Raw genomic sequence first — 21,181 nt, forward strand, 5'->3', positions numbered from 1 at the left:
ACTGATCCCATGTCTGGTGACCAGGGACAGAACTCGAGGAAATGGCACAAAGCTGAGTCAGGGAGGTTTAGGCTGGGTACCGGGAAAAGGTTCTTACCCAGAGGGTGGCCGAGCACTGGAAGAGGCTCCCCAGGGCAAAGCTGGCATAATTCAAGGAGTGTTTGGATAACGCCCTCAGACAGACAGGCACAGGGTGGGATTGCAGGGGTGTCCTGTGCACTCGGTGATCCCTGAGGGGCAGCGCGTCCTGGGGACATCAGAATGGCCAGCCGGGCAAGAGAGGGGATTGTCCCACTGGGGCAGCCTCACCTTGAATGTTGTGTGCTGTTTTGGGCACCACAGTGTAAAAATGACGTTAAGCTATTAGAGACCGTCCAAATGAGGGATGGGGAGGGGTCTGGAGGGGAAGCCTCATGAGGAGCGGCTGAGGGCCCTTTGTTCACCTTGGAGAAACTGAAGGGAAACATCATCGTGGTCTTCAAAATCCTCAGTGCAGGGGCAGGCACTGATCCCATCTCTGGTGACCAGGGACAGAACTCGAGGAAATGGCACAAAGCTGAGTCAGGGGAGTTTAGGCTGGAGACCGGGAAAAGGTTCTTACCCAGAGGGTGGCTGAGCACTGGAAGAGGCTCCCCAGGGCAAAGCTGGCATAGTTCAAGGAGTGTTTGGATAACGCCCTCAGACAGACAGGCACAGGGTGGGATTGCTGGGTGCCCTCGGTGATCCCTGAGGGGCGCTCCCAGCTCCAGCCATTCCCCGGCTCTGCCATGGCCGCGGCCCTGCCCGCCCTCAGCGCGGGCCGTCTCCATGGCAACGCCGCCGTGACGTCATCCGCGCGGGCCGTGACGCGCAAGGGCCGCGCGGGCGCGGGGAGCGAGCGGGGTCCGCGCTGAGGGCGCTGAGGGCCGGGAGCGGAGCGGCGGCATGGCCGGGCCGCACCTGCAGCAGCCCAGCTTCCTGCTGGTGGGTGCGGGGACACGGCCTCCTCCTCCTCCTCCTCCTCCTCCTGCTGGGGGAATGCACCGGGAACGGGCCGGGCCGGGCGGGCACTCAGCGGTGTCTCGGTGCATGGAGCTGCTGTGCTGTCCCGGCCGCTGCAGCCTCGGGTGTGGCGGGAATGCTGAGGGGGGATTGCGCGGTCATGGCCGCGGTGAGTGCTGTCCTGAGGGAATGCTGAGGGGGGATTGTGGCGCTCATGGCCGGGGTGAGTGCTGTCCCGAGGGAATGCTGAGGGGGGATTGTCGCGGTGAGTGCTGTCCTGAGGGAATGCTGAGGGGGGATTGTCGCGGTGAGTGCTGTCCTGAGGGAATGCTGAGGGGGGATTGTGGCGGTGAGTGCTGTCCCGCGGGAATGCTGAGGGGGGATTGCGCGGTCATGGCCGCGGTGAGTGCTGTCCTGAGGGAATGCTGAGGGGGGATTGTCGCGGTGAGTGCTGTCCTGAGGGAATGCTGAGGGGGGATTGCCGCGGTGAGTGCTGTCCTGAGGGAATGCTGAGGGGGGATTGCCGCGGTGAGTGCTGTCCTGAGGGAATGCTGAGGGGGGATTGTCGCGGTGAGTGCTGTCCTGAGGGAATGCTGAGGGGGGATTGCCGCGGTGAGTGCTGTCCTGCCCGGCCCGGCAGCCGTGATCGCATTTCCCTTGTGGTTTGGACCAGGCCACGCTGAAGGCGGATTGTGTCAATAAACCCTTCGCGCAGAGGTGCCGCGATCTGGAGACCATCATCGAGGAGCTGCCTGCCAAGGTGAGCAGGCCCTGCCTCTCCAGAACCTCCCTGCTTGGCATGAATCAGGGAAACTGGTTTTTATATTACTGCTTAGATTGTTGCTCTCTGTCTTATCAAGACAATCTGTCTGGAACGGGCTGCCCAGGGAGGTGCTCAGGGAAGTGGCACTCAGTGCCAGGGTCTGGTTGACTCGGTGGTGTCTGGTCACGGGATGGGCTCGATGATCTCAGCTCTTTTCCAACCTAACTGATTCTGTGATTCTGGGTTTTGGGGACCTCCATTGGTCCACTGGAAGCAGTGGGAATGCAGTGTGGCCAGGAATTAAGAATCTTTCCTAGTCATTAAGGGGTTGTTTAATTTCACCACCCTTTATTAATACTTTTCAGCCTCAGTTTACAAAGAAAACTTGTTTTTAAAATGTGGCAAATAACTGCAAATGCTGATGAGCACTGTTGTAACTGCAGTAGGATCAGAAATCAGGATAGGTGTCCCATTATTGCCATGCTGTAGTGCAATGTTTTGAATGGATGATCTGCCCAGTGATAACCCAGAAACAGCCATAAATAAATTGCTGACATATCTCTGTGTGTTCTAGTACATGCAGGAGAGATTGTCCAAGTGAGGAATTGTGCACATGAATTCTTTTTGTCTGTTTTCCCTGCAGGAACTCCATGGCATCTTCCCGTGGCTGGTGGAGAGCATTTTTGGCAGCCTGGATGGCATCATCGTGGGCTGGAACCTTCGCTGCCTGCAGGGAAGAACAAACCCTAATGAATATTCTGTGGCTTTGGATTTCCTGGATCCCAGGTGAACTCATTACTTTCAGCACAGATTAAGAAATGAATTGGTGAACAAATGACCAGTGTTTGGCCTTTTTCCACTGTGCAAAGCTAAGCTCACAGAAGTGAGGCAACAGAGGGGTTTTTATTCACCATGGGATTCCCTTTCTGATGCTTGTTTGCAGTGGCCCAATGATGAAGCTGGTTTACAAACTCCAAGCAGAAGAGTACAGATATGATTTCCCAGTCTCATATCTTCCAGTGAGTAACTGAATAGTTTGTAACAAGGGAATGGAGTTGTTGTGGCAGCTGTTGGAACTTGGCATGCACTTTGTACTTACATTTCAGTGTAGGCCAAAGTGTGGCCTCAGTGCTCCAGGTTAGGAGCAGACCCATTTCTTGAAATGGCTCTTGAGTGGAGGAGGAGAGTCCCAGCCATGAAATCTCTAGGAGATTGTGGTTCTCAGCAGCTGGATGTGTGTGTTCAGCCAAGAAAGTTGCACTGTGATTCTTACTCTGTCCCCAGACAGAGTTGTTGGTTATTGGTAGTTGCAGGGTTGAAAATAGTTTTCTAAGTTTATCACAGAGCCTGTGTGTGTGCCTGTGTGTTTGAAGTCTGACTGCTCTCCTGGATGTGAAGTGTCACATTTCCAGCAGAAGTGTTCATCTGCAGAGCTGTTTTGCTGTGTTTCTTGCTACCACCTACATACTGTCTAGAAATTGGTTCAGATAGTCCTACAGGCTTTGACAAAAGGAAACCTCATCTAACTGTATGATAATTGCTGGTCCACAGCTCAGTTACCTGGACAAAACCAGCAGCCAAACAGCAATGCTCTGCTGCTCCCACTTCAACTGGGAAAGTTACTGTGAAGGCTTTTTAAAAAAATACTGAATTTAAATTTAAAAAATACTGAATACTCATTTTCAGAGAGAAAGTTGAGAGTTTTCAACTTTCCCTGTTCAACGCTGCATTTGGACACAGAACTGCTGCAATGCAATAAAATCACTGAGCTGAATGTAGAGATCAGCCCAGAATGCAGAACTCACCATCTGAAATCTTACTTTGCAATATGCTGAGGATCCAAATTAATATTCCATTAATATTCCATTACTCTCTCTTTCAGGGCCCTGTGAAGGCTTCAATACAAGAGCAGGTTCTCCCAGAGTGCTCTTTATACCACAACAAAGTCCAGTTTCCTTCATCTGGTGGTTTAGGTTTGAATTTGGCTCTTAGTATCCTTTTAATTGTTGAGTATCTTATTTTTAAAATATCTAAAACTGAGAGATCATGAGTGTTTCTGTTAAACATTTCTTATCAGTGTGGGGTAAATCATGGTCATGCTGAAGAGTTTGGGCTGATTAAAAATGTTTAGATTACAATTTAAAATAAACGTGTCCTCTTGTCAACCCTTCTTGGAGGAATTTCTGGCCTTAATCAAGTCAACAACAAAATTCCCAGTGTTTCTCAGCAGAGGCTGTATTTCACAATTTTTGTTTTTGTAACTGCTTGTAGTTTATGCAATATAGTAGGAAAAGGGCACGTTCACTTTGCAGCTGGAGAATTTTGGAAGCAGTGTAGCTGGAGCTGTGCTGGTTTCAGTTTGAAGTAGGCAGATGTGCCAAGAGTAGCACAGAACACTTTGTCACACAGAGAACCCCTCAATCACCAATGTTTCAGCCAGCTGGAGAGCAAGAAGCCAAGGCTGAATTTGCTCAAAAGCTCTAGCAATGTACTTAGCATTGACAAATTACAAATGTAGTGTTTATTCAGCATCTCCCAATATCCAACAGCTGTACCTGCTTTTATTATGTGATCCTTAACTCTGTTCTTCCAGATCCATTTGAATATTACATGTTTTACTTTGCAATCAGTTTGATTACACAGAAGGTAAGTACCTTTCACATTTTCCCCCTTAAAATAGTATTGGCCTTTCTCCATCATTCTCTTAAGAGCCTGCTGGGGTGCTGTGTAGCTAAATGAACAGCAGTTTCATCTGTTCTGTTGGAATTTGTTATTGCTTTGGTTCACTTGGTGATCCAAGACTGGATACTAAACAAAATACCCACCCTGGATTCACCAGTAAGCAGTCATGGCAGCAAGGAGCAGGCAGTGGGTTCCAAATGGTTTCTGTCCCCCTGTACCCAGTGAGGGTTTCTCCACAGTCAGAACCACAGCTTGCTGCTGTGGGCTGTGCTTATTTGGTTCTTCCTCTGGCTGTTGTTACCTCTCTTCTGCTTGGTTACAGTCATTGCTGCAGCCCTTCTGTCACAGCTCCTTTTCCTTTGCTCCCAGGGCTCTTTGCTGCCACTTCACCCTTTCTAACACTGGGCTTCTGCTTTTTTATGCTGAGGGGGTCTGACATCACCCCCCAGCACAGGTTTAAAGCAGCAGTGTTTAAGCCCAGGTACACCTGTGTGTCTCTTGCAGAACTCACCTGTCACCCACCACGTCAGCCCTTCCAACAGTGCTTATTTCATCCTGGTGGACACGTACCTCAAGTGTTTCCTGCCCACAGAGGGAAGTGTCCTTCCCCCACCTTCTTCAAACCCTGGGGGAGCCATCCCTTCCCCTACTCCCAGGTAATGGCTCCAGTGTCAGGGGAAAATTGTGGGAACAGTGCAGGCAAAATATGGCTTGTTGGAACAAAACCAAACTATAGAAACACTTCCACACTTGATCTGTGTGTGATCTTACTACATAGGAACAGTGGTGCAGTGTTTGGTTATGGTTAGAGTTGAAGTAATTGGTAATTACAGGAAGTTGCAGAAGTTTGAAATGTGTAATCAATTATGCAAGACTGTTTTAAAGTGTATAAAATAGTGATTCAAAGCAGTGATACATCCCTCCATGCCCCTGTGCTGCACCGAGCCCTCCTGACTTGTGTCATTCCATGCATTTGTCCTCCAGGTCCCCAGCAGTGCCTTTCTCCTCCTATGGCATGCACCACACCAGCCTGCTGAAGAGGCACATTGCCCACCAGCCCTCTGTGAACGCTGACCCAGCCTCCCAGGAGATCTGGAGATCAGAAACACTGCTTCAGGTACCTGGCATTAAGGAAGGAAATGCCCTGCTCACTGAGGGATCTCTTCTTGTTAAAGCAGAGGCAGATTGGCCAGTTTGCTTTAGCTTGGTTTTGGAATTGAGCAGTGCAGCTGTTGCTTCCTGTTAATGCAGCAAAGAGCCACTGTGAGGCTGTTCAGTTCTAGCTTGGAAATAATACCTTTTATAATACCTTAATACCTTTTTTATAATAATTTTTATTATTATAAAATAAAAATTTATATTATAAATTTTTATTATTTATAAAATTTTATTTATATTATTATCATATAAAAATATTATTTATAAAATTTATTTTATATCATTATAAAATAAATATTTCTATTATTATTATAATTTTATAATAATTTTTATAATACCTTATAATAATACCTTAATACCTTTTCTTAGACTAAGGATCTAACAACTGATCTCAGGCATTTGAGTATTTTTTTCTGGAAAAGTTTCTGCATCTGATTTTCTTTTTTAAATCTTACACCAGTTCTATGCTCTATGCAAAAGCAAAGGTTAAACACAGCCAAGTTGGTTTTGTTCATTATCAAGGGAAGGAAAAGAAAATCTGGATTTAGCAATTATTCTGAAATAAGTTCCTCTCATGTTGCTGAGCAATTGGTGCCTGGCAGGTGCTGAGAGTTTGTCATCTCAGCCATTGGCATAACCTGGAACATCTTGAATAGGTGCTGTCTATTTACCAGTACAGCTCAGTTTTCAAGGTATATCCTGTGGTCTTCCTTATATTATCTTCTGACTGACAGTGTGGGATTGCTTCTCTTTCCCTAGCTGAGAAAATGCTTGTTTTGCAGATCTTTGTTGAAATGTGGCTTCATCATTACTCACTGGAAATGTATCAGAAAATGCAGTCCCCTCACGTCAAGGTAATAGTTTGTACTGCACTTGTGCACATCACCTGGTGGTTGAGCTCTTACCTTGGGGTAAATCTCCTGTTCTGTGCAGAATTTATTTTTGTGTATTGGTCCAAGGGAAAGAAATAACTTAGCAGAGTATCTACATAAGTGTGCCAGAGTTGATAATCCAGTTACAAAGAATGTTGTGAATAAGTGTGTCATCCAGATTTGCCTTCATTGCAGAAGTTGTGTTAGTTTTGTTCTGGTTTTCGTTTCTTTTTTTTGTTCAAGATGAGTTTGTGGGATGGTCACAACAATCTGAACATCAAAGTACTAATGATTGAGAAGATGCCACTATAAAACCATTGTGTTAAATCCCACTGGGGCAACATGACTGCTAAAAATAGCCAAAATTGATTTCCAGCAGAGATAGCAACTGTTACTGAAATACCAATTAGTAATTTCGAACATCCATAACCATTTTTAGCCTAAATCCAAATCTTAAAAAATCTTTCTAAACTGCTATTTTTATTGTTTCATGTTCCAAAATGTGCTTTTCACCATAATGGTGTCAGAAGCAGTTCTGTAGCTACAGAATTTGGATTATCTGACAAGCTCTTGCTCAGATAATACACTGTTGTAAGCAGTTTGTGGTGGCCTGTTCAGTAACAAACTACTGCATGTAAGAAGTAAGTAAGTGTTGGGGAGGCTAAGATTGAAGGCATTATAATTGTAAAGGGAATTTGAAGGAGAAAATACTGATCCTCTGAATTCCCTCTGGGTCACAGTGGGACTTTCATAGAAGGGGAGAGAAATAATCAAAGTTACTCAGGATTTATTCCTGTGTGGAAGTGCAATATGGGAGTTGACTGAAAAATTCTAATCCTTCACTCCACAGGATATGAAATAAAACACATTTATATTTTGCTAGGGAAAAACATTGGAGAGCTGAAATGTGATGGGGTTTGTCTTTTATTGTCAAAGTTGAGGTCAAAATGCAAACTCACTAATGTTGCAAAGTCTCCACTTGGGACTCCCAGCAGCATGGCTGTGCACCTGTGATGGAAAGGCTTTGCTTGAAGTACCTTTGGTCTGTCTGTCTGTCCAGTCTCTGTGCATCAAGCGCTGTGCTTAGGCCAGAAATGATGATTGCTTTAAACTTCTCTCCTCTGTTCACCCTCTGTATTTCAGATGCTTTCTTCTAGCACTAGGGAGCAGCAGTTGCAGACAATGCCTCTGCACCTTATGGTGGAGTAGGGCCTAGGTAGAGCTTACAGTTCTCTGAAATCAGCACTTCAGGATCCTCCACAAGGTGTGTTGAGCCACAGCCTGAGGCCATAACTGCCTGATGGTATTTTAGTTTCATTTTTGATGGGAAGTAATCATGAACACGTAAAATAGGAAGTCTTCCTCTTTGGGGGGGTGGAGCAGTGGAATGGGGGACTGGAATTCCCCCTGAGCTACATGAATGGATGAAGGATCTCTCCTGCAGGACTGAGGAAAGGTTCCAGATCAGCTGGGGGCAGGACTGTTCATTAGCCTGTGATGCTTAAACTGAGCTTTGTAGCCTGGGTGGGCTGAGGAGAGCAGTCTGCCTTGTAGTTCCTCAGATGAGGAAGTAGAACATCCAAAAGTGGAAGTTCTGTTTTAACACAAGCATTAGAGACCTTGACTGGAAACCCAAGATGGCCCAATTCCTTATTCTTCAAATGATTGATAATTCTGCAAGTTCACTTGATTGCATTTAGCCTTCTGTGTGTTTGGGAGGAAGGGTAATCAGTGACCATTCAGTGCTGGATCAGAGCTGGTTGACCATCAGTGTTTTGCAATGTCTGTTTTGGAAGGTGGGATGAGGTTCTGCAGAACTTGCTCACCCTTTGTCCAGCAGCCAGATTTGTTTGCTTTCATGGGCCAAAGAGATCTCAGATAAGTAACTTCCTTGAGAAGGAGAGTCATAGATTTTTCCTTAAGCCTTGGTAATATCATCACAGACTTCCCTTTGTAAGTAGAAGGCAGTGGAATGGGAATGAATAGTAAACAATTCCTTTTGAGAAGATACACATTACAGCTTTGAAATCTTCTTGGGTCTGCTGTGAGCCTGAGGTTGATGCCATTTGCTATGCTGTCATTGTTTTCCCTTTTAATTCAACTATTTTCCAATTCTTTTGTCTGTTTGTTTTTTCTCTCTCTGATGATCTAGAGTCCAAGTGTGCAGCAGCTTTTTTTCCTATTCCCTTCTGCTGTTACCACAAGAAACACTTAAAAAGAAGTAGTTTGATCAAACTTTATGTCATTCTTCCTGACCTTCCAATGCCAGGTGTTCAGCCCCCAGCACTGCATGTGGAACACCCATGAAAATCCAGGGGGTTGCAGGTTCCTGTGGCAGGGAGTCAGTTTGGAAGCAGACAATCTGCCCAAGCTCTTGGGGAGCCTGCAGGAGCCATCCTGCCACTCCAAGGGTGTGGAACCAAAAGCTGCCAAGCTGTCAGCAGAGGAGATGGGCTAGAGGCTGTTGAAAGACAGCAGAGGTGTGATCTGGAGAGTTAGTTTAGATGCCTGACAACAGTCATTGGGGTCTGTGTAGTGTACATTTTTTGTTTTATGTTTTTTCATTAATTTCATACATGTGTGTCACTGTTGCTACAGTATCCTCTTCGCTGTTACAGTCAGAAAATGCTGGTCAGGTTGTTCCTTCAAGGAGGGATCTGACTGAGGCTTGCAGAGACTTCAGTGTTATGGCAAGGTGCCTTTTGCATCAGCATACCTGTGCTAGGCATGTCTTTGCCTTTTTACATGTGTAATGTTTCCCTAACAGCAAAAGTAATTTCCTTTTTTGAGGAAATTCACAGGAACTGCAGCCTTCCCAAATGGCCTTTAAGTAGAGAGAATACACAGGATTTCTCTGGACAGGAAAGTTCAATTTGAACTTCTTCTACATACAAACTGTGCTTCTCCAGCAGAACAGGAAGAAATTACAAAGTTTTCAAAACAGATGTAGAAAAGCTTGCAGAATATTGCTCTCCTACTCCATTTTTAATAAACAGTGTGTAAATCCTTGTTGCTGCAGTTCAATTCACTTCTGAAATGGGGAATTAATTTGGCAAAAGTTTCACATCCCCCAGTCCTTGCTCTGAGCTCAGCAAAGAGAACAGCCAATTTTTTGATACTTGCTCCCAGTTGTTTTTCCAAGTTGACAAAGGATAAGAAACACTATGAATCAATCTACTGAACACCAGAAAAAAGAGGATACTGTGGCTGCAGTTGTTATTGTGATATGTTGTCCCTGACTGTATTTGTGATGTTCATTTTTCCCCCCACCCTTCTTCCTTGGGCTCATTCTCACTTTTTTTTTTCTCTTGCTCTCTTCTCTCCTTTTTTCCCTCCCCCCTTCCTTTTTGTTTCTGTTGTCTCAGCTGGAGGTTCTCCACTACCGACTCAGTATCTCCAGTAAACACCACGGTAGTCCTGCCCAATCCAGCTACCAGGCCCTCCACGCATACCAAGTATTACCATCTTTTCATTTGGTTTCCTTTTTTAAGAATCTTGTTCCATCATATAATCTGCCAAGTGTATTGGTGCTGGCTGTACAGCAGCTCCTTCTGCCAAGGTGTGGTTTTATAATTGGGGAAGGTTGCATTGAAATTCTCCAAATTGTTCAGTGAAACAGATACTGAGAGATGTTAGCGAAGGTGATGGAGAAAAGAGTTAAACTCTAGCATGTTATGAGGACTGATTGGAAACTGGATTTCTAGAAATGCATTTTTGCAATTTAAGACTTACCAGCTATGCTGTTTTTTGGCACCAAAGCTGTCTCCACCAATGGCAGATTTCTGCCTCTCACTCAGTAGTCATTTAAGCAAACCTTGCGTGGAAGAAAAGATCAGAATTTGCATGGCTGTCACCCAGATTAAGGTAGGTAACATCTGGGGGTTTTTAGCCAAGGAAATGTCATTGGATAATACTAAATTTGTGGTGGCAATGTCAATTTGGCTGTCCACTTTTGCAAAAGCACAAGTGGTACATTTGCAGATTGTTCAGGAAATGTGCATGCAGAAACATTCCTGGTGGAACAGATTGCTGATTCCTCTTTTCCTACTTCAGCCCTTTATTCATTGGGTCTTCATTTTGGGAATGGGGAGGGTTGAGCTTATGTACTATAAAGCTCTTTAGCACTACATGGCATTTCCCTGCTCTTTAATCCTTTTTTTGTTTTGTTTTGTTTTAATTAAGTGCTATGATATCTCAAGGTGCTGTTTAGAAAGGAACACAGAAAGTACTACTTTAAATCTTTTTTACTGTTATATTCATTTAATTACTGTATTAAGAGTTAACAATGGCACACATCCATCCTGTACAAAAAGGATTGACAACAAAAACCCTTTTGGGGAAAAGTAGTTTTTAAACCAATGACATTGATAATGGTGATGATCCAGGCTAAGAGGAAATTGTAAGAGCTGCTATGTGGAGAAACTACTAACATCACCCAAAATATGTATTGAAATAGGGTGGTTTTGTAAGTTCCAAAGGTACCTTCAAGGGGAGCTTGGGGTTTTTAAAATTGCACCTGTTCAAGGCCTGTAGCAGAGTACTGAGCCTCTCTAATTGCTGTGGAGATCCTGGTCCAAACTCCAAGGACCACACAACTTCTTGGAGTTCTACCTTCTTGCATAAACTCACCAGGAGTGTTGGAAATGTGCTGATACGAGTTGGAGCTGGCAAAAACAAGCCCAGCCTTCATTAGAACTGGTCAAGGTTTAACCCTCTCTGAGAGGAGTCCCAGGCCTGGCTGCACTGCAGGGCTGTGTCTGTCATGGAGCCTGGAGGGAATGTCCCAGTGTATTCAGAATCTCAGAGAGTGTAAAAAGGCATCTGCTGTGCCTCAGGCATTGCTGAGAGAGGACACAGACACAGACACTCCCTCCCTGCCTCAAGCACTGGAAACTTCTTGCAGCTAATCCCATACACCTTTCCAGCACTCTCCATTATATTCGCAGCTGTAACTTACATTTCATGTACATTATTCTTCTCAACTTTTGTGAAACACAATACAAACCTCAAAAATCTGCCTTCAGTGGTGGATTGGTATTAGTTCACTACTCTTAGTAGCAAAGGAGTTGGTGCTTTGAAGCAGCACTTCTGTGCCTCATTCACCTCCCTGCTGTGTCACACACTCCCTTCTTAGGAGTAACATCACTGTGGCTCCCCATCACTCCTGGTGCTGCTCCCACACAGGCTGTTCTCCCCTGGGGGTGTTGGAACCAACAGGATCTCACAGGGCTTAAACCAGGTCCTGTTCTTACTGTAACTGTCCAGGATTGTTCTCTCCTGTAAGGCCGCTGAGTACCAGCATAGGAAGGAGAACTCAGTACAGCCAGCCATGGGTATAAGCAAAGGACCTGCTGTGCTTCTGCAGCAAGGAACTTGTAGCCATAATGAAAGGCTGAATATTCTTTTTTCAATAAAGGGTAAGTCAAAATCTACAAGTTATTCTGTTCTTTAAAGCTAGCCCAAAATTCAGTGCATTAGAGTACTGTAGATAACTTTTCTTACAATCCAAATTTGCTGCTGTTTCTTAGTGAACTGATGGCAGAAGATTGATGCAGCTTGTCCTGGGGAGCAAACCTGTCCAAAATCAGGTGGCACCAAACTATGGTGAAGAACCTAGAAGGAAAAGAGCATTTCCTGTATTTTGATCTGAGAATATAATTTTCCTGAATTCCCTGGACTTAGCAAATGACACTCATTAGGTGCCTCTCTTTTACTTTGAATCCAGGAGTCATTCAAGCCCACTGAAGAGCATGTGCTAGTGGTAAGACTGCTTGTGAAGCATCTGCATGCTTTCAGCAACAGCCTGAAACCAGAGCCTCTCTCCCCTTCAGCCCACTCCCACACAGCCAGCCCACTGGAGGAGTTTAAAAGGTTGGTACAGGAGCATGTCTCTGAAGTGTACAGAACTGAAAAGCTGAGCTTTCTCCATCAACATCTCAGCTTTCTTTGAGAGGTTCAATTAGGCTGTTTGGATGCTAAATACAGAAGTATGTTATTAAAAGTATATGAGAGCTAATGGATTATGTTTCTCACAGCCTCTGAGGGAGGGCATCTTCAGCAGCAGCCATTGCACCAGTCTATAGAGAAAAGAAAATGCTACCAGAGGATTCTGGCCAAAATTAGTTTAATATTTGGTATTTAATAATTTGAGTTGAAATTCAATGGCTTGAAGTAGTTTCAGTTAAAAAGGAACAAATTTTGCTCAGTTCTTTCTCTATTTGCATTTGTAGAAGTGTGTTGGGTTGGGTGTTTAGTTTTTAAAATTTGCAGCCAGTTTATACACGTGACTGTCTTTGAATCTCTTTGCAGGGTCGTGATTCCTCGGTTTGTCCAGGAGAAGCTTTATATCTTTTTGCAGCACTGTTTTGGCCACTGGCCTCTGGATGCCTCCTTCAGAGCAGTATGTACTTGCTTCTCCACTTAGTCTGTACTCAACAGAACTAGTTATTAGTTACTAGAACTAGTTACTGCTGTTTAGCAGCTGTTTATTGGTCTTTGTTGTTTCTTGGTCATCTCTCTTTTCTAGACCAGTAGAATTCTTTATATAACAAATAACAAAATTACCAAAAAGCCCTTCCTGCTTTCCTTTCCAATAAAGTCCTGGCTCTCATGGGGGTTTATGTGTGACTTTGCCCAGGTTCTGGAGATGTGGCTGAGTTACCTGCAGCCCTGGAGGTACGCGCCCGAGAAGCCCCCGCAGAGCACGGAGCCTTTGCCTCGCAGCGTCTCAGAGAAATGGTGAGAGGGGAGCACTGGGACTGATCTGAGCCAAACCTCAAGGAGATCCTGAGTAAAACAGCAGGGTTTCAGGAACTATGCACCAACCTGAGTTAAATTCCTCAGTTATTCCTTAGTTACAAGACTAGAGAATGATTTCTTAGAATGCTAGTTTTTGTTTTGAAAGTATTCTTTTGTCTCAGTGTAAATTGACCATCTTTCCAGAGGCAGTATAAAACATAAGACAAAATAACAGTTCTTTAAATAGCTGTACTCACAAATCCTGTGCTCACTTTGACAGGGCTGCCTTCATTCAAGAGAACCTGCTCATGTACACCAAGCTGTTTGTGGGATTTCTCAACAGAGCTCTTCGGACAGACTTGGTCAGTCCAAAAAATGCCCTCATGGTGTTCCGAGTAGCTAAGGTCTTTGCTCAGCCCAACCTAGCTGAAATGATCCTGAAAGGTAAAAGGATATTTTGACATCTTGTCTTGTCCTGTCTCAATCTTTCCTCACAATAGTTACATCTCATCTCATTAGCAGAGCTGCACTTCTCTCCCATTTTTCATGCTATTTGCCATTCAAAATCTGTCTTCACTAATGTTTGTCAATTGATCTCTTCTAATCAACACAGACTGCATTTCACATTTTTCTTTAAAGGATAAAGAGCCTAATTACAATTGTCAGTTTTTCTTACACTTGTATTACTTAATTATATACTTCAGGATTTAAACTTTATATATCTCTGAAAGTCTTTATACTTAGTAAAAGAGTCATGCATGCATTTCAGGATAATTAGGACAGTGAATTTGGGAGTGGTGAGATTTCACAAGTATCAATGTCTGAAGTATGTTTCTCCACTGCCTTTTGTTGAAAAATGTTACAACTTTAAAATGCTGCTTTGTATGGTCTGCATTAAATGCATGCTGACATTTCCTGCTCTGGGCAGAGAGAAGTAAATAATGAGCACTAATTAAGGCCTCCTTCCCCTTAGAACTCTCTCTCTAAATAAACTTGCCCAGCAGCCTTAAGGCAGCTGGACCTTCCCCAGCAAGACCAATATTATGCAACCATCTTGAGTGCTTTTTTCAAATTCCAGGAGAACAGTTATTCCTGGAGCCAGAACTTGTGATTCCCCACCGTCAACACCGACTTTTTATGAGCCCCACTCTTGGTGGGAGTTTTTTGTCATCACGGTCTCCAGCTGTTACAGATGCCTCATTTAAGGTGAAGAGTCATGTTTACAGCCTGGAAGGACAGGATTTCCAGTATAAACAGATGTTTGGCACAGAAGTCAGGAATTTGGTAAGTAACAAGCTCCTTTGCACCTGCCTTTCTACTGTGACAGATGTTCCTCAGTGCTGAGCATCCATATCAGAAGTTAGAAGTAGAAAACTTCACACCCTGCATTCCTGAATAATTTAGTCTCCTAATTTTAGTTTTCTTCTGGACCCTGAGGAGTCTCAGTCCAGCACAGCTGTACAAATCTGCTTCTCTTTGATAAATAATAGGTTCATGTAACAGCTTGCTGCCTTGGAGCAGGATATGGTATTTCCTCTCAAACATGTTTACTGTGATCTTCTGGTTGATCAGTACCTACCAGCAACTCAGACAAAAGCAGCAGGAAAAAGAAAAAAAGCAGCTGAAGAACCTAAGCAGCTCTGAGGTTTCTTAAGTGCTCCAACAGAACTGCCTCTGCCCTATTGGAAATCCAGCTAACAGCACAAATCCACATGCACTAAGGGAGTCGGTTTGCCTGGATTGCTCTCACTTTCAGCTGTCAAGGCACAGTTTTATCCATGTATTGATGCTTAGTAGTCCTTTATCTTTGTCCCACACAATTTTTGGTTTTTGTTTTAGGTGTTAAAACTGGCCCAGTTAATTTGTCAGGCACAGCAGACAGCAAAGTCCATATCAGACCATTCTGCAGAGACCATGGCCAGCCAGTCCTTCTTCTCGTGGTTTAGATTCACACCATCTGAGGTGAATGGCTCCTACACAGGCAATGACCTTGATGAAATTGGGCAGGACAGCATCAAAAAAACAGATGAATATTTAGAGAAGGCACTGGAATATTTGTGCCAGATCTTTAAGGTAAGTAACATCTTTCTAAGAACTTGGCAGCAAGAACAAGAGTCAGGATTTGTCAAATGTACATCTGTGTCTCTTATACTGTGTGGGGTCACAAAGCTGTCCAGAGACCTTGCTAGTAAATTCTAACATCTTCTCAATTTGCCTGCTTCAAAACCCATTTTCAATGTAGATGGAATTAGGTGTTATGAATTTTTAAGTATCAAACCCACTTTGTTTAAGTGATGACTCTTTTGGACTGTATCATTGATACCAAACCTGTTTATACCAAGGCTGTCCTCTTGTTTCCAAACAGGCAATTTTAAAAACTCTCCTGTGTCTTCTAAATGTAGAGCTGTAAAAATACAACTGCAGCTATGGATGAACTGTTAAACTTAAAAATAACAGATGAATTTCTCTCAGCCACACTCCCTTGTACAGAATTGGCTTGGAGACAGCTCTTTGATACTCCTTGGGGGCTAAGGGGGATACAAACCATAGCACTAATCTAGAATTGGACAAGAACAAACAAATCTGGAGAGGTTTATCTCATTTTAATGTCTGAGGTGCTCTTAAGCAGTTCTTGGTATCTGAGCTGGCTGTCAAAAGCTTCCAAGGCTAATGGGTTTGTGAAGTGAGAAATAAATTAAATAGGGGGTGGATCAAACACCTGCTTTAGAACTGTGTTATTCTTGTGTAGCTGAGTGAAGCCCAGCTGACCCAGATGATGATGAAGTGTGGGACAGCTCAAGATGAGAATGGAAAGAAACAACTTCCAGATTGCATTGCCAGTGAGAATGGCCTCATCCTCACACCCCTTGGCAGGTACCAGGTGAGAGAAAAACCATTCCATATCACTGCTGGGCTGTTCTTGAAAACACAAGAGAAATGCAATTTCCCTGGGGCTAAGGGAGGTGCCGGTTCAAAGCTGTTTCAGGATGAGGTGTTGCTTTTCCCCTCTGTAGATCATCAATGGCTTACGAAGGTTTGAGCTGCGGTACCAGGGGGACACCGAGCTCCAGCCCATCCGCAGCTACGAGAACGCAGCTCTGGTGCGGCTGCTGTTCCGCCTGTCCTCGGCACTCAACGAGAGGGTGAGCACAGCACTGACCTCCTGCTGCTCCTGCTCCTGCTGCTCCTGCTCCTGCTGCTCCTGCTCCTGCTGCTCCTCCTCCTCCTGCTCCTCCTGCTCCTGCTCCTCCTCCTGCTCCTCCTGCTCCTCCTGCTCCTCCTCCTCCTGCTCCTCCTCCTGCTCCTGCTCCTCCTCCTGCTCCTCCTCCTGCTCCTCCTCCTGCTCCTGCTCCTCCTCCTGCTCCTCCTCCTGCTCCTGCTCCTCCTGCTGCTCCTCCTCCTGCTCCTGCTCCTCCTCCTGCTCCTGCTCCTGCTCCTGCTCCTGCTCCTCCTCCTGCTGCTCCTGCTCCTGCTCCTCCTCCTGCTCCTGCTCCTCCTGCTCCTGCTGCTCCTGCTCCTCCTCCTGCTCCTGCTCCTCCTCCTGCTCCTCCTGCTCCTGCTCCTCCTGCTGCTCCTGCTCCTCCTCCTCCTCCTGGCCTTCCCCCTGCACATTCCTCTTCTACCTGTACCTGTGGGACACTTGGTTTGTTCTTACTCCATCTTCTTCACTGTGGTCTAGATGGGTATTTTCTAGTAGTAGAGGCCTCCTTCTCTGCCTGTAATTCTGCTTTTCCTACACAAAGCATTGCATTGTGATTTATTAAGGGACTCATGGTTGATCAGCAGGGGAGTAACACGCAGAGTGAATGCTTCGAAACAGGAAAAGTAAATTCTTTCCTTAGTGCACACTTGCCTTGTGTCTTCACACCTAAGCCATTTCTGCTGTTTAAAAGTGCAGTTTGGTCCCTATAATCCTCACTCTTCATATTAAGAAAATCATAAAATAAGTTACTTTATGACAGCATTTGCAGAAGGACACTAACTTTTAAATGCCTCTTTCCTCAGTTTGCTGATCAGATGGAAGTGCTTTGCTCCAGGGATGATTTTGTTGGCAGACTCTGTCGCTATCACCTGACCAACCCCCAGCTCATACAGAAAATCAGGTACAGCCCCGTGGTGAGGGACAGAACGAGCCAGAACTGGGGACCCAGGATCAGCCTGAGGTTTCTGGCCAGCTACAGGACTCTGATCTCTTTGCTGATGATCTACTTCCTTGCATCCTGGTTTTATGTTGGGCCAGTTGGCTGCACATTCATTATCCTCACTGGATATTTTCTTTATGCTGTAATAATGACTTTTTTCTTCGAAGGATGGAAACCACATGAACACTAGTTTCCTCTTCCTGGCTTCTAGAAATAAATGTTTTAAGGATGAGCCTGAGATTCCATGACTAAAATGTTTTAATTATATCAGCTCTTCCTAAAATATTTTTTAATACTAAAGTTAATGGAGTTTTATAAACATTGATGTGGCCTTGTAGAGATAATCAATGTAAATTTTATTTTTATAAAAGTCTTCCTGTAGACTCGAGTGAATATGTTGTTTGGGTTTTTTGTTTTTGAGGGGGGAAGAATGAGCCATGAGTATTTATAAACCTGCAGTCATGCCACAGGTGCATCCCATCACTGAGCTCTTGACCAGTTCTTCCAGTTCACTGAGGACAGGAAGGATGTGGTGCAGGAGACACTGAGCCATTTGTGATTTTGTCCCCTCACCTTCACAGCCTGTGAGTTTTCACTTCCCACAGAACACAGCAACCCTCATCCCATGGTCTCCTAACAGGGCAAGAGCAGTACAATGTTAGCATCCAACACAGGAATAATAATAAATTTATTACAGTAGAAACAACCAGATAATGCATTAGCTCATGTACAAAATACTGACAGCATTCTGCTGCCCCAGTCAGTGCTTACTAGGTACCCACATTTAAAAACATCCTAAAACTGATGACACCACGTGGATTTACAGAGGTCACAGCAATTTCTCAACACGACTGTAAGAGAGCCCAGCTTCTCTTCAAGGTTTGCTGCACCCTACAGAGAGGTGGGGCAGGAGAGAATTGGAACATCTGATACCTGAAATTCTCCTGCACCTCAGGAACTCGAGAAGGAGCAACTTAGACACACAGGGAAGTATGAAAAATGCATGAAATTAGAGTTTCTTGTGGTAAATGTTTTCATTCACAGTGCCAACACTAAGGCAGCTGCTGCCTGATCTGAGTGCCCATCACTGTTGGAGGCACAATGGATGAGTTGCCAGTTCTACTCCTGAGATGTTTTTTGCCTTTTTTGTTCAAACAAACTGCTGTAGTATAGAAACATTTTCAGTGCACTGCATTAACTGCCCCTGGCAGCCAGGTGCCTCAGAAGGACTCTGAAAAGAAGAAATGTAGCTACAAACCTGCTGGACTGATTTGTGTCACTTGGCCTTCATAGTGTTGGTTCCCCCATCTTTCTGTACACATTTAGTGAATTTACAGGGGAAGTCAGTGTGCCCAGCAGGATCTCCTATTTCTCATCAACCTTACTCAGTTGAGGTGAGAAACCTGGTCCATGCTAACCAAAAACCATTTATACAAAGTTGCATTTAAAATAAGCTATAAAAGGTTTTATAAAATGAAACCTTTTTTGCTCTGGTTGGTTCCACATTCCCCCCCCTCCCTTCCAAGTATAATTATGCAGATTTATCTCACATATTTGAGGGATGCCTTAAAAGGATGTAATTTATCCCATCTCTGGGCAAAGCTAACAGTCAAAAAGATTTCCTGCACCCACTGGCAAGTTTGCAAGCACATTTGAGTTGCAGCTCATTTATTTCTGGGGCAGTGTCAGGTCACAAAACATACAGTGTGAAAGAAATACTGGCACTGAGCAAATTTTGAAGCAAATTAGGACATTTTTCCCTACCCCCTCTTATACCAGACTCCCTGATGGAAGTCCACAAATAATTTCTTCTCTAAGAAGACAATAAAAAACTCATCCTAAATACAGTCTTGAGAACCATATATACACATTTTGTATATCTGAAAATGCTGGCAGAAGTCCACAGAGGCAGAAGATAGAAAGCATGAAAGCTAAGTCTAACATCAGGTTCTCTACTGAACCTGCCAACCTAGGAACAAAACAACATAAGGCTTCTTTCTTCTGAAGTAACTTCCCCATGCTGTGGTTTTCCAGAGGCATGGGGAAGATCTTGGCCAGCCTTTGAGGGTTCCTTCCTGGCTGCATGAAGCAGGAGCTGTTACGCAGCAGAGAGACAGGCCTGACGGATGCTCTGTGCCCAGGTGTTCAGGAGAGCTGTGACTGAATGCTTGTCTGGCAGCTGCAAGAGCTTGGAAGTCATGTATCTGTACACTGACTGCAAAAAGGGATTGGCTGCTGGAGAAAAATGAGGGAACAGATAAAGGAAGTTGTTATAAAAATGGTATTAAAACACTAAAATAAGTGTTCCCACTTCCCCTAGTGGCACATACAAATGTCATACCATACTGCCTGGGGTTCTTTATCCACAGAGGGCTCTGATCTGGGTAGTCTGCAGGAACACTGAGCTGGAGTGGTGGGACATTTGGAAGATTCTTGTCATCTGAAAGGCAAAGACACTTCCATCAGAGCAGAGCATTTCTTGCCAGCCAGGAGGGTTTTAGTGCATAACTGAGCTTGGGTTCTAGCCTGTGAACCCCAGGAAGGAACCACCTTTCTTCTTACCTAGCTTGCATATGAGATGAACTGTGCCATTATTACTGCAGTGTGAGGGGTCCAGGTTCACCAGGAATTTAGGATTTAATCTTGCAACTTCTCCTTGCAGGACATTTGGGATGGTTTGTCTTTCATCCTCTTCGTATTTCCGCTTCCGAGGGGAAGCAACGGGGGCCCTGTGTACAACGACACGGCCCACAAAAGGAATCATTAAACATTCCACATGTGGAAAAAGGAATCCATAAACCCATAGGAATCCATAAACATTCTTTGAATGGTTCCTCAGAGGGATTTCTGCTCCCACCCAGAGCCCTGTGCACGTACGTGATGGGCTGCCCGTGGATGGCCGTCATGGCCGGCATGAAGGTGCGGTACAGGGAGTGGTTGAACACGGGCGAGCGGATGTTGGCCAGAACAGCATCCAGGAGGGGCTGGCACAGGTACTGCTGCTTGGTGGGGGGCACTGGGGGAGGTGGTGGAGTTGGCTGAAACACAACAGAAGCTTTAATCATCACCAAAAATAGAAATATTGACTGTTGAGTCTGAAAAAATTTATAGCAGTAAACTTCCGATGCAAATGATTCTCAAAACTGTACATGGTAATATTAAGGGAGGAAGTAAAGCAAAAAAAAAAAACCATATTCAGTTTTAGTTTAGGAAGGCTGTCCTGAAATTAGCCACAGTCCAAAGAAACACTTATTCAAGTCTTGGCACAAAGCACAAGGAATTGAAATTCAGTTAAAAGATACACACAGGCAACTTACATGAAGTAAATGCTTGCCCACTTTTTCTCTTTTCTTCTTTTGTCCAACTTGAAGTTTTAACACCATAAGTAATAAAAACTGCAAAAATGATCCTGCCAAGTCTTAAGACCTTTTGGAAGGAGTTGCTTATCTCTGCTGGCACAAAGCATTACATACCACAGCCATATCATTTTTCAGCTTCTCCAGAGCAATTTCACATTTCTGCAGCGTCTTCAGGGGGCACCTGTGGAAGAGAAGAAATTTCATCCACATCAGCCACCAAACAGGCACCTCAGCTGGAGTGTGTCTGCTGTGTGAGCCTGAGACAGCCTCAGTGGCAGCAGGGCTGGGGGCCAACCACAGATTTCTGCCACAGCTGGGAAAAAGTTACCGTTTAGAGGGGTCTGTCAGGATATCCAAGAGACTCTTCATTTTACTCAGGTCCTTCTTCCTGTCTGAAACAGTGTGAGAAACAAACAGTGACTACAAGAAAAGCTTCCATTCTTGCAGACAGAGACACAGTCAAAATGAAAACATGAGCCAATACTA

At 44.6% G+C, this 21,181-nt stretch overlaps 2 protein-coding genes across 6 annotated transcripts in view; one reads left to right on the forward strand and one right to left on the reverse strand.

Moving 5' to 3' along the window:
* Positions 1–807: 807 nt before the first annotated feature.
* On the forward strand, positions 808–17,724 carry SMPD4 (sphingomyelin phosphodiesterase 4). Of its 2 annotated transcripts, XM_071445636.1 has the most exons (19): positions 808–963; positions 1,655–1,741; positions 2,388–2,530; positions 2,688–2,763; positions 3,627–3,735; positions 4,338–4,390; positions 4,931–5,082; positions 5,411–5,543; positions 6,367–6,438; positions 9,822–9,911; positions 12,182–12,327; positions 12,766–12,856; positions 13,094–13,194; positions 13,475–13,638; positions 14,273–14,478; positions 15,034–15,267; positions 15,944–16,075; positions 16,209–16,337; positions 17,200–17,724. In XM_071445636.1, the coding sequence occupies exons 1-19, from the start codon at positions 925–927 to the stop codon at positions 17,524–17,526; spliced, it is 2,484 nt and encodes an 827-aa protein (XP_071301737.1). In that variant the 5' UTR covers positions 808–924; the 3' UTR covers positions 17,527–17,724. The 2 variants fall into 2 exon arrangements, with proteins under 2 accessions (XP_071301737.1, XP_071301738.1); XM_071445637.1 differs by lacking the exon at positions 9,822–9,911.
* A 281-nt stretch (positions 17,725–18,005) lies between these two features.
* Positions 18,006–21,181, reverse strand: part of MED15 (mediator complex subunit 15) — a 29,617-nt gene continuing 26,441 nt past the window's right edge. For 3 of the 4 annotated variants that reach the window (XM_071445641.1, XM_071445638.1, XM_071445640.1), the window contains 6 exons: positions 21,024–21,087; positions 20,810–20,876; positions 20,214–20,374; positions 19,899–20,065; positions 19,678–19,776; positions 18,006–19,571 (listed from right to left, as the gene is read on the reverse strand). In XM_071445641.1, the coding sequence (XP_071301742.1) occupies positions 19,435–19,571; positions 19,678–19,776; positions 19,899–20,065; positions 20,214–20,374; positions 20,810–20,876; positions 21,024–21,087 (695 nt within the window). In that variant the 3' untranslated portion in view covers positions 18,006–19,434. The remainder of the gene's footprint in view (positions 19,572–19,677; positions 19,777–19,898; positions 20,066–20,213; positions 20,375–20,809; positions 20,877–21,023; positions 21,088–21,181) is intronic. The other variant, XM_071445639.1, reaches the window with a different exon arrangement.

The sequence above is a fragment of the Agelaius tricolor genome, unplaced genomic scaffold (assembly GCF_023055355.1).
Source record: "Agelaius tricolor isolate 1412-34295 unplaced genomic scaffold, bAgeTri1.0.p SCAF_20, whole genome shotgun sequence".
Taxonomy (NCBI): Eukaryota; Metazoa; Chordata; class Aves; order Passeriformes; family Icteridae; genus Agelaius; species Agelaius tricolor.

What these genes read in the sequence shown, in the direction of transcription:
- SMPD4 (XM_071445636.1), top strand. Translation starts at nt 925, where the DNA reads ATGGCCGGGCCGCACCTGCAGCAGCCCAGCTTCCTGCTG. An exon ending in TCGAGGAGCTGCCTGCCAAG is followed by an intron (nt 1,742 to 2,387) that starts GTGAGCAGGCCC and finishes TTTTCCCTGCAG; the next exon opens with GAACTCCATGGCATCTTCCC. An exon ending in AGCTGAAATGATCCTGAAAG is followed by an intron (nt 13,639 to 14,272) that starts GTAAAAGGATAT and finishes TTCAAATTCCAG; the next exon opens with GAGAACAGTTATTCCTGGAG.